At 54.0% G+C, this 12,794-nt stretch overlaps 1 protein-coding gene across 2 annotated transcripts in view; it reads left to right on the top strand.

Moving 5' to 3' along the window:
* GAK (cyclin G associated kinase) overlaps window positions 1-12,794 on the top strand; it is a 106,306-nt gene that overhangs the window by 73,590 nt on the left and 19,922 nt on the right. For both annotated transcript variants that reach the window (XM_006893591.1, XM_006893590.1), the window contains 2 exons: window positions 749-828; window positions 12,399-12,592. In XM_006893591.1, the coding sequence (XP_006893653.1) occupies window positions 749-828; window positions 12,399-12,592 (274 nt within the window). The remainder of the gene's footprint in view (window positions 1-748; window positions 829-12,398; window positions 12,593-12,794) is intronic.

Here is a 12,794-nt window from a genome sequence, read left to right as displayed (position 1 = left end):
GTCCCGTCCTGCCCTGTCCCGTCTTGTCCCATCCCGTCCTTCCCTGTCCCGTCCTGCCCTGTCCCGTCCCGTCCTGCCCCGTCCCGTCCTGTCCTGTCCTGTCCCGTCCTGCCCTGTCCCGTCCCGCCCTGCCCTGTCTTGTCCTGTTCTGTCCCATCCTATCCTGTCCCGTTCCACCCCGCCCTGTCCTGTTGTGGCCACTGCCAGCACCCATCTGCTGCTTCTTTCCCTCTGCTCCTGGCGGTCCTTGTAGACGCCTTCAGAGGAGAACTTGCTGTCCAGCCTGAGCTGCTGGGCTTTGATCATATAAGTGCCTCCTGACGTCCCTAACGTTCTGTGTGTAGCACGAAGCAGAGGTGACCTCAGCCTGGAGGCTCCAGCATCCCCCTCAGGCGTTCTGTGCTGTGTACTCACACAGTCTTCTCGGAGTGTCTGCGGCGTCAGCCTCGGTGTATAAACACAGACCCCTGAGGAGCTTGTGTGGAGTCGCAGGGCCCTGCACTGCTGCTCCCAGGGTCTCGGAGATCATCTCACTTCCCCTCCTGCTGGCCTTCCTCCTGCCCGTCTCCTTGTCCCCTGTCACAGGCATGCCACGTGTGTCCCCTGTGTCCCGGGAGCTCGTGACGCGTAACGTGCTCTCCTGTGACTGGACGCTGGCAGCCCTCCTCATAGGAGGAGCGTTCGGTCTGTGGAATGAAGCCCACTCTCCTTGCCCGGTGAGTCCTCTCATGCCCTCTTCTCTCTGCAGATGGCCTCCATGAAGATGTTCCAGATTCAGTTCCACACTGGATTTGTGCCTCGGAACGCAACGACTGTGAAGTTTGCCAAGTACGTTGGCCTCACAGCACGGGGCTGTTGGCTAAGGGGACGGGCAGGGACATAGGTGCACGATCACTCCTGAGTTTTAAACAGGTGGGGTCAGTGCAGGACAAGGGTGGTGGGGTGAGGGGATGGCAGGGACAAAGGTGAGCGGTCACTCCTGACTTTTAAACAGGTGGGGTCAGTGCGGGACAGGGGTGGTGGGGTGAGGGGATGGCGGGGACAAAGGTGAGCGGTCACTCCTGACTGTCACATAGGTGGGGTCAATGCAGGATGGGCATTGGGAAGGGGATGGCAGGGACACAGGTGGATCACATGTTTGCAGTCCTGAGACCATGTCCCCAGAGGGAGCTAAGACAGTGACTTAGAAAAGTCCAAATATCGCATGTACCATTGAGTTGGATGGGTCATAGCTGACCTTTTAGTGAGTAAAAGAGGCAGTAAATTGCACAGGAGGAGATTACCCATCCTTCTGAATTGCACCTGGTGGATTTGAACCTCCTGCCTGTAGGTTTGCAGTGCAGCTCCTTCCCACTAGACCACCAGAGTGCCTTGAATGTGCCATGACCAGCTTGAGCACACTGGTGTTTGTTGCCCGTGAGTAAAGCTCTCTGCTGGCCCAGGGGAGATGTGCTGCTGTCTGGGAACTCATGGCTGACCGCCACATCTCTGCCTGCATTTCATCGCTGCCTCCTCTTCATGCTGCCACAGTGCACTTTTTCAATCCCTGTCTTCCAAACTTCAGTGTTTGGACTGCTTTTATTCTACCTGTGTAATTTGTAAGCAGGGCCTTTTAAATAACCGTGGTTATTAAATCCAATTGACTGTGACTTACTGCCTTAATAACTATGGCTAATAAGGTCTTGCTTGGATGCACAGTCAACCCTTGGCACCAGCAGTCATGAAATTAAAAGACAAGTTGCACTGGGAAAATCTGTGAAAGACCTCTCAGAGCTAGAATGTTAAAGCGGAAGGTGTCAGCTAGAGACTAAGGTGGCCTGATTCAGGCATGGTCTTCTCGGTCACCCACTACACGTCAGAGAGCTGGACAATGAATATGGTAGAAGAATCAATGCTTTTGTGTTGTGGTGCTGGAGAAGCATACTGAATATACACCAAGGACTGCTAAAAGAACAAACAGGTTCATCCTGCAAAGGGTGAAACCAGGCTGCTCCTTGGAGGCAAGGATTCTGAAGGTCCTTCTGACATACTTTGGGCATGTTGCAAGGAGGGATCCCTCCTTGGAGAGGGACATCATGTTTGAGAGGGTGGAGGGACAGTGCAAGAGAGGAAGACCCTGAATGAGATGGATTGACCCAGTGACTGTGGCAATGGTGTCAGGTGTGTCAGAGATGGTGAGGTTGGCTCAGGACAGGGCAGGGTTCACAGCTCTTGTTCAGAGGGTCACTATGAGTGTAGTCAACCCGATGGCCCATAACAAGTAGTTAAACATGGCGAAGGTTGAAGCATCTGGGTGGGCGCTCCATCGATTCCTGGCACTTGTGTTTCACCGATGCCTTCAGTGCAGCGTGCGCCCGGTCCTTCACAGCGTCGTTCTTGATCACATGCGGCTTCCTTAAATGGTACAGTGTTGACCAGTGCTTTTGGTGCAGTGATTCTGTGAATTGTGAATTCCTCCCGTCTTCTCTTGATGCTTCCTGTATCATTTAATATTTTGATCATAGAATCTTTCAGTATTGCAACCTGAGATTTGACTTCTTCCTTCCTCTCTCCAGCTTCACAGATGATGGACGTTTTGCCCTCCTGGTTTTCTCAGTCCAGGGCTTTTTGCCGAGTTCGTCATCCCACTGGGTCTTCTCGTGCTTCCTTTTGCCCTCTCTCTGGCCTCTAACGGCATCATTTCTCTCGTTCACTTTTGCTTCTCTGGGTCTGTACATGTGGGAGGGTCTTTTCTGCCATCAGGTCTAGTCCTTTTTTCCCGTTTTGTTTTTTTTTTTTAGTGACTTTTTGTTTTCTTTGTGGGTGATATTCTTGAGCCAGCTCACAGTCCGTCTGGTCTTCGATCAAAGTGATCAGTACATCACATCTCTTATGAGGGGATATACTCAAGGTTCTCTTTGCCTCTCTTGAACTTGTTTGCATTCTCTCCAGTTTCACCTTGGACCTGCATATGGAAAAATTGATGGCCCGTTCCACAGTCGGTCTCTGACATCATTCTGATGACACTGAGCACCCAAAACTTAGACTGCTGTCAAGTTGCTTCAGACTTAAAGGAACCCTAAGTAAACCTCCCCGCTCCGTGAGAGGGTTTCAAGACTATCATCTGTACAGAGGCCAAGTGCTACATCTTTTTTTCTTGAGGAGTAACTAGTGGATTCGAATCACCAGCCTCTTAAGAGACAGTTGCTTAACCATTAGACCATCAGGGCTTCCTGGACACCTAATGAGTCACCTTAACAGATATGATGCAGTAGATGGTTCACTTTTTAACCAGCCTTATCCGGGTTGCAAACATTGTAATGAGGCCCTGGGGGAGTCGTGTTCTGTTTGAGGCACATGATGCATGTACCAAAATGTGGTATGCCGTTAAACAAGTCTTGGAGCACTTCAGAAGATGGAATTAATGGAATTAAAGTCAGAATCAGTAACAAAATACCTTAAAATCCCTGAGTTTCGAAATTAAGCGACAAATTCGTAAATAGCTCACAAACCAGAAAAGAAGCACACAGTTGGAATAAAGTGTTTTAAGTGAGTGATAACTAAAATAACACGTATCAATTCTCATGGGATGCATTTAAAGCCAGGTGTAGAGGAAATTTGTAAATCTTAGTGTGTATATTACAAAGAGACTCCATATCTAAGCTCCTGTCTCAGGAAAATAGAGAACAGCAAATTAAAGCCAGAGGAAATGGTGAGAAGACATAATGAAAGAGCAGAATTCAGTTAAACAGAAAGTGAATGTGTCATAGAAAAATCACCAAACCCCAACCAGGAGAGTCTTCCATTCTCTTTTTGAAATTAATAAACCCTTCACAAATCTGGCCAAGGAAAGAGCAAGAACACGCGTTCCCAGGGTGAAGTGAAAAGGGGGGGACATCACTACAGAAAGAACTTTACAACGTTACACATGACATGCCAGACACTGGTTTTGATTTATCAAAACCAGCACATGAAGAAATAGCACACCCCCATCAAGGGAATGGGAATGCCCATCCTGCCTACAGACTTCTCTGGGGGCATCATGCCCGCTCCCCCTCTGCACCCCTGGTGGTCTCTGTCATCCCCAGATGGCCACAGGTCTGTTTTCTTCACGCTGGATTAGTTTGTGTTTTGCACAGTTTTCCATAAACACAGTTGTGCCTTCTGTGATCTTGTTGTTTGACTACTTGCATTCTGTCATGATTTTGTGATGCGTCATGTTCTCGCTGGCGACCATGCATCTTTCTTTTAAGGCTGAGTGTGTTTACTCTGTGTGGGTCTGGCCTGGTTTGCTTGTCCATTCACCTGTAGATGGACATTTGGCTTGTTTTCAACATTGGACTAAATAAAGCCGTGGTAAGCGTATGCAAAAAAGGAATCCTAACCTGGCCTAGGCACCCATCTGTTAAAGGCATGGGCTGTGTAGTGGGAAACCCTCCCCAAAGGCAGGCTCTATGAGTGGGAGACCCTCCCCAAAGGCAGGCTCCATGTGGACTGCTACACTTCCAGGCTGATAAGGATTTATTCTAATTTACACTGAATCGCCCTCTCAACGTATGGGAAGAGAACACTTCTTAGCTCCTTTATTACAAGGACAGCAAAACCTCGTTATCAACACTCAGTTAAAGACATTATTGTTGTGAAGTGATACCAGGTGTCTTCCAGCTCATAGTGACCCTGTGTCCATCTCCTCATGACCCTGCACCCATATCATAGTGACAGTGTCCATATTGTAGTGACCCTGCACCTGTCTCATAGTGACCCTGCATCCATCTCTTGTGACCCTGTGTCCACCTCTCATGACCCTAAGTCCATCTCTTGTGACCTTACATCCATCTCATGACCCTCCCTCCATCTCCGTGACCCCGCGTCCATCTCCTCATAACAATAGAATCCTGCCCAGTCCTGCTTGGTGCTCATGGTCTCAGTGCCGGGCCCATCGGTGTAGCCAGTGTCCATCCATCTCACCGAGAGTCTCTTCTCTGACTCCTTCACCTAATCAATGTCCTTCTCTGGGGACTGGTCTCTCCTGATTCTGACATGAGGACACTGTCTTCCCGTCCTCGTTCCTAAGGCTCATTCTGACTGCACTTTCCAGGACAGCGGATCCATTCTTCTGCCAGCTCTGATTCGTTCATAATGCTGAGGCAGCAGGTCTTCTTTCTTCTTCCTCCTTCTTGGGCATGACGGGAAATGAAGACCACAGGCCGGTGTCTTGTGACTCACAGCACCCCACTGGGTCTCTGTGAGTTGGAATCGACTCAGTGGCAACAGATTTGGTGTTTTGGGATTTCTTATGAAGATAGATGCAAACTTTTAAGCAAAGCAAAAATGGATTCATGAGTGTGTCTAGTGTTACGTTAAGCAGGGGCTTCTTGGGGACATTGGTCAGTGGGGACATGGGTGGTTCGGTGGTAGGAGTCTCGTCTTCCACGTGGGACACTGGGGTTTGATTTTAAGCAGCCGCCTCACAGGTCACCACCACCAGTGTGTGCTCGGAAACTTGAGTGTTGTTGTTATGAACATGCTTCAGCAAGTTGCCAGGCCAATGCGGAAGAAAGGCAGAAAGTCAACTGACTACAGAAGCGGCCTGAGCTCCTGGGGGCAGTGGTCAGTGTGGCACCTGATGGGGGCCCACGAGAGTTCTGTGGGGGCAGCAGTCAGCACGGCATCTGACGGGGGACTCTGAGAGCTCTTGGGGTGCAGTGGTCAGCGTGGCACCTGATGAGGGCCGTGAGAGCTCCTGGGGGGCAATGGTCAGCGTGACACCTGATGGGGGCCATGAGGGCTACTGGGGGCAGTGGTGAGCGTGACACCTGATGAGGGGCCGTGAGAGCTCCTGGGGGGCAGTGGTCAGTGTGGCACCTGATGGGGGCCATGAGGGCCACTGGGGGCAATGATCAGCATGACACCTGATGAGGGGCCGTGAGAGCTCCTGGGGGGCAGTGGTCAGTGTGGCACCTGATGGGAGCCCGAGAGCTCTGTGGGGGCAGCAGTCAGCATGGCATCTGACAGGGGACTCTGAGAGCTCTTGGGGTGCAGTGGTCAGCGTGGCACCTGATGAGGGCCGTGAGAGCTCCTGGGGAACAGTGGTCAGGCAGCACCTGATGGGGGGCTGTGAGAGTTACTGAGGGGCAACAGTCAGTGCGGCACCTGAAGGGGAGCCATGAGAGGTCCTGGGGAGCAGTGGTCAGTGTGGCACCTGATGGGGGGCTATAAGAGCTCCTGGGGGCAGTGGTCAGTGTGCCACCTGATGGGGGGCTGTGAGAGCTACTGAGGGCAACAGTCAGTGCGGCACCTCATGGCGGGCTCTGAGAGTTACTGAGGGGCATGGTCAGGCGGCACCTGAGGGGGAGCCATGAGAGTTCCTGGGGAGCAGTGGTCAGTGTGGCACCTGATGGGGGGCTGTAAGAGCTCCTGGGGGCAGTGGTCAGTGTGCACCTCATAGGGGCTTGTGAGAGTTCCTGGGGGGGCAGTGGTCAGCAGTGCACCTGAAAGAGGGGGGCGTGAGAGCTCCTGGGGATAGCAGTCAGTGCAGCACCTGATGGCGGGCTGTGAGAGTTCCTGGGGGACAGTGGTCAGCGTGGCACCTGATGGGAGGCTGGCAGTGCTTGCTTCTGTGTGCACAGGGCCAACATGACAGCAACAAACAGCAATAATGAAACTGGTTTGCTGCTTGAAAATCAGGCCCTTAAGCCCACTACTCACAGGATAAGGGGGGACCACTTGAGCATTTCATTACTAAAGCATTTGACATAAGTTCATACACTTTTCTCATCAAAACTCTCAGCAAAAACTGGTAACTGACATTATTCCTGATGATGAACAGTTTGAGCATTTTCTTGGTCGTGTGTGTGTGTGTGTGCGCGCGCGCGCTGTCTTCTGAGTCTAACATACTTTGGACATGTTGTAAGGAGGGACCGGTCCTTGGAGAAGGACATCATGCTTGGGAGGCTGGAGGGACAGCGCAGGAGGGGAAGGCCCTCTATGAGGTGGATTGATTCAGTGACTGGGGTAATCGGGATGGGTGTGTCAGAGGCAGTGAGGTTGGCAAAGGACAGAGCAGAGTTTAGGGCTGTTGTACATAGGGTCGCTATGAGTCACAAGCGACTCGACGGCACATAACAACAACAACAACCGTCGAATCGGATCTGACTGGTACAGGAGGAGGTTACCCCACCTTCTTCAGTAGGGTATCTGGTGTTCTCGGTCTTTTCAGTATTTTATTTCCTATCCTCATTGTCTCAGCATAAATCTGCTTTACAGAAACAGACTGCCTGGCTTCTGAACAAGTGGGATAAGACAGGACGAAGAAACAAAGGCATTTCCCCTCCCAGAGAGCATGACTTTAACTTGAGAAGCCCAAGGAATCGACACATCAGTAGAATTAGTGAGAGAATTTAGTGGGGGACTAGCTATGCCAGTCGGCCCAGTGATGAGAATCTGTCTTCTTGGTGTTGAGCTCCAATCCATATTGAAAACTTGACCTTCTGCAGTCAACACTTCAGGTCCTCCTCAGTTTCAGCAACCAGGCTTGTGTCATCTGCATAATGCAGGTTGTTGATGATTCTTCCTCCAATCCTGATGCCACATTTTTCCTGATAGAGCCCAGCTTCCCGAGTGATCTGTTCTGCATATGGATTGAAAATGTATGGAGATAGGACGCATCCTTGACACACTCCTTTCCTGATTTTGAACCATGCAGTGTTTTCTTTGTCTGTTCTGAGGACTGCTTCCTGGTCCAAGTATAGGTTTAGCATGAGCACAGTCAAATGTTCTGGGATTCCTGTTCTCAGTGTTAGCTACAGTAACGATTACAGCTTGCTCAGCTCCACAGTCAACACGCTTGGCACCAGAGGTCAGGAAATCAAAACTTGAATTGCACTGGGATAATCTGCTGTCAGGAACCTCTCCAGAGTATTAAAGAGCAACGATGTCAGTCTAGGAACTAAGGTGTGCCTGATGCAGGACATGGTCTTTGCAGTTACTTGTTTTGCATCTCAGAGCTGAACAATGACTGGCAGAAGAAGAATCAATGCCTTCGAGTTGTGGTGCTGGAGAAGAGTCTTGAACATACCGTGGACTGCCACGAAGACAAGTCCATCTTAGCGTAAAATCAATTTTCTCCTTTGAGGCTAGGATTCTAAAGCTCTGTCTCACATACTTTGGGCATGTGGCCAAGAGGCATCAGTGCTTCAAGGACATCATGCTTGGAAGGGTGGATGGACAGCACAGGAGAGGAAGACCCTGAATGAGATGGATTGATACAGTAACTGAGGCAGTGGGGATAGATGTGTCAGAAACCATGAGTCTGGGCAGGGTTTTGTACACAGGATCGCTGTGAGTTGCAGGCGACTTGATGGCACATAACAACACCAACAGCAGCAACTTCCAAAACCGTGGTCCAGTCACTGGGTTGAGAAGGCGGTTGACTTGACTGATGGGTGCACAGGTGGGGCAGTGTGTCTGGGTGGGACGAGCTCTGCTGTGCGGCAGTGGTGGGAATAGCGGCCTCCAGGGCCCGGCTGATCTGGGCTCCAGCCTCCTCAGATCCACCAGCCTACGTCCAGAGCCTGGCGTTGGGGTAGCCGTGTAGTGGGCTCCAGCCTCCTCAGGTCCACTGGCCTGCAATCCAGAGCCTGGTGTTGGGGTGGTCGTGTAGCGGGCTCCCAGCCTCCTCAGATCCGCCAGCCTGCGTCCAGAGCACAGTGTCAGAGTGACCTTGTAGTGGGCTCCAGCCTCCTCCCACGAGAGCCCAGCTTCTGATTCCGGCACTGCCCTTGGTGACTGACTGGCATTTCCATTTCCTGGCTGGGTAGGCCCAAGGACCCTGGTGTCCACTCACAGGAGCTGGGTGTGGGGCCTCAGCAGTCAGGGCCTTGGGTGCTCACAGACCCCGCATTGTTTCCTCACCGCCCACTGGGCTAGGCCAGGGCCCAGGCTGACCTGCAGACTCTGAGGCTGCTGGCAGGGTGGTGGGCAGCTGGGGGCCTCGGGATGTGTGGGCCCCAGCACCTCCACCCAGCCTGGCGCCCTGGCGCTGTCCCCAAGGCCATCTCATGCCAGCGGAACTGAGCTGACACCTGCCACCAAGCCCTGCAGAGGTTGTGTACCCCTTGACTCCTTGCCCTCCGGGATTTCTGCCCAGCTTTCCTTCCTGAGAAGGGGCTCAGAGCACAACACCCCTTCCTCTGTGGCCAGCAGGGACTGTGGGGGCCACTGCCCACTCACAGAAAATCCCCATTGTCCACCTCAGTGATGAGCAGGACAGACCTGGGCTAGCTGCAGACCCTGGGGTCTGCTGGGGGTGGGGTAGCTAGTTTCCTGTTAAGGACATCTCCAAGACCTCCAGGACCCCTTGTGGCCCCTGATGGACCCCACAGTCACTTCTGGCTAACCAGAACGTCCTGCGTCAGTCCCCATACCTGGCCAAGTACTTACCTGTCACCTCCTGGAAGGTGGGCAGGGCCATCAGCCCTGCCACTCGCCCCAGGTTTTCGCCTCAGACCAGGGCAGCAAGAAGGCATCCTTGTTCTCACGTGTTGTGGGGTGGGGAGTTGTTGCTTCTCGCTGACCCGTTAACCCCTCCTCGGAGGAATTTTGGGATTTTTCCAATTGGAAGGAAGGAGGGACACTAACACCAGTGCCCTTCACACATTAAAGTAACACCCACTCGGCTAATTGTATCAAGTCCAGAGAAAAACAAAACCAAGCCAACTACCCCAGCGTTGATTGTTGACAGGAAGAGAAGACCCCTCCGGCTTCCGTAGAGAGCAGCTGGTGGGTTTGAACCCCTGAGCTTCTGGTTAGCAGCTGGACAGACACGCTAAGCTACCAGGAAGAGAGCAGGCCTTAGCCGTGCGGCCATCCCGGCTGCTGGCTGGTCACTCTGCGCTCCCCTGGCTCCTTTTCGTTTGTTTTCTTTTCTTATGACTGTAGTTACGCACAGTGAGCTCTGGTGACCTAGAGGTAAGGAGCTGCGCTGCCAACCTGAAGGCACGCGGTTTGAATCCTCCAGCTGCTCCGCAGGAGAAAGATGGGCGGTCTCCTCCACTGAAGGGTCAGCTGTGGTCAGTTCCATTTCAGCGACACGCAACAACAACAACATTACAATCACACACAGGGGCCTTATCTGCTGAAAGATTCGGGGGGAGCCCGTCAGACGTGCTGCAGGAGAGAGGCCGGGCTGCCTGCTGCTGTTGTTGGTGATGTTGGGGGCTGTCCAGTCTGTGCTGAGTCACAGCGACCCTGCGGGTGTGGTGGTCACTGCGCACCCATCTCCCTGAGGCTCCTCTGCTTGTCGGCTGGCCCTCTCCTTTACCAAGCCTGATGGCCTTCACCAGAGACAGCGCCCTACTCGCCCTGCACTGAAGTCTCGTCAGTGTTGCTGCTAAGGGCTGTGCTAGCCACACTTCCAAGACAGATTCGTTCGCCGTGAAGGTTATGGCTGTGGAATCCCCGTGGGGAAGCGCTCTGTCACGTGGGGCTGCAGAGTCAGAGCTGACTGGATGGCCCCTAACACAAACAGACGTTGTCGTGTGCTGGTGAATTGGAACAGGCCCGACTATCCAGTGGGTTTTCAGAGGCAGCTCATCGCACAGAAGGAGACTGCCCATCCTCCCGGGGAGCAGCGGGTGGATTCAAACCACGCTCCTTCGGGATTGCAGCGCAGCTTCTTGCCACTAGGCCACCAGAGCTCCCTGCTAGAGTGGTAGGATTCCTTTGTTTTGTCTGCCCTGTGTGTGCCCAGGACCACCTCACAGGTGTGCATGCCATTCTGGGGACCCGGGTCACACTGGAACTGAGTTCTGTGGCCCTGGGCATGCGGTTCCAGGGCTCCTCAGGGTCCCCCTTGACTGGGGGTCTGAGAGTTTTGCCCGAGTAGACATCGTTTTTATGGAGAACTGCGTCCACAGTTGATGTGTGTCAGCTCCCCAGCTGTGGCCTGTGTGCAGCTGAGGGGGGATGCAGTTTCACCATCCTGAGAACCAGCTGTGCAGAAAGGATGGGTCGAGCTGACACCCACAGGGCGCAGTGGGGCTGCGTGGTCAGCCACAGGACTGTGGACTGAGGAGGTGGACCAGCAGGAGGGGATTACCTGCTGGACATCGGCTGTGTGTATGTCTGAGGAGGCCTGCCTTGTGTCATCACTCCTGCTGGACGTGGGAGGCATGGCCGAGCTCACGTCTGAGGGCTAGGCTGTTGGGGGCTGTGGAGCTGCCTCTGCTGGACACGGGAGACACAGTCATGTTCATGTCTGAGGAGGGGCTGGCTGTGGGGCTGCCCCTGCTGGACATGGGAGGCACGGCTGAGCTCTCTCTGAAGAGGGCCTGGATTTATAGTGGCCCCTGCTGGACACGGGAGGCATGGCTGTGCTCTGTGTAAAGAGGGCCTGGCTCTGGGGCTGTCCCTGCTGGACATGGGAGGAACGGTCATGTTCATGTCTGAAGAGGGCTTGGCTATGGGGCCACCCCTCCTGGACGCAGGAGGCATGGCTGTGCTGTGTCTGAGAAAGGCTTGGATTTATAGTGGCCCCTCTTGGACACGGGAGGCACGGCTGTGCGGCCGCCCTGGTTGGACATGGGAGGCACGGTCATGTTCATGTCTGAGGAGGGGCTAGCTGTGGGGCTGCCCCTGCTGGACACGGGAGGCACGGCTGTGCTCTATCTGAGGAAGGCCTGCATTTATAGTGGCCCCTGCTGGACACGGGAGGCATGGCTGTGCTCTTTGTAAAGAGGGCCTGGCTCTAGGGCCTCCCCGGCTGGACTTGAGCAAGATACACACCTGAGGAGGACTCTGGTCTGGGGCTGTGTCCAGTCACCCTCAACTGGGCATCAGCCACATGACTTCGCACATAGCCAGTGAGGGGGCTGCCTCGTAGAGCTTGCCATCCACCTGACACCTCCTGTCCACTGTTGCTGCCTCCTGGGCACCATCCTGCCTGCTCTGCTTTGTGAAAACCACCTGCCTGATGCCCACTGTCGGTTGAACCAAGGTCTCCCCTGTACCGTGGAGGGCACTTCTGAGCCAGTGTCGGGCCCTGGGGGAGTCCAGGCCCGGAATCCCCCGTCTCTCGAGTCCGCATCAGGAAAGGGCTCGTCTGTGAGGATGGGCGGAAAGGCCCTTTGTCTGTCCCCACGGTGAGATGGTGAAGTCCCTCCCATGTGTCCAGCTGTGCTGACAGGTGGGAGAGTGGAATGGCTTCTGTCCTTGAGCTCCTGTGGGTGTCACATGGCCAGAGCACATCCGGAGGTCACCAAGCAGCTGGCCAAGGCCCAGAGGCACATTGTGTCCCCTGCCCGGCACCCGTGTGTTTTCCACCTGCTGGTACCTCCCTGGCCTGGGAGACACAAACAGCACGGCGACACGGGGAAGGTGGGTGGACCTTCATAAACCACGTCTGCCGCTTATCCTTTTAGGTATGACCTGGACGCATGCGACATCCAAGAGAAGTACCCCGATCTGTTCCAAGTGAACCTCGAGGTGGAGGTGGAGCCCCGAGACCGGCCGAGCCGAGAGGCCCCGCCATGGGATAGCCTCAGCATGAAGGGGCTCAATCCCAAGATCCTCTTCTCCAGCCGGGAGGAGCAGCAGGACATCCTGTCCAAGTTTGGTGAGTGCCCGGCTCCTTTGTTTCCACGGATGCTTCAGGATTTCCTCAGTGACATCTGTCACCACGGTGAGGGGCTGAGTGAGGAGGCCCCCTGTGCACTGGCCGTCAGAGCGCTGCTTCAGAACACGTGGGGACCTGCGGGAGCTCGCCTACCCCGCGTGTCTGAGGTGGGCTGGCCTTGGGGGCTCGCCTACCCCGCGTG

Source organism: Elephantulus edwardii, unplaced genomic scaffold, assembly GCF_000299155.1.
Source record: "Elephantulus edwardii isolate Elephantulus edwardi_28Jun2011 unplaced genomic scaffold, EleEdw1.0 scaffold00129, whole genome shotgun sequence".
Classification (NCBI taxonomy): Eukaryota; Metazoa; Chordata; class Mammalia; order Macroscelidea; family Macroscelididae; genus Elephantulus; species Elephantulus edwardii.
Note: the sequence above shows the minus strand (reverse complement) of the source record. Positions and strands in the feature narration are given on the sequence as shown.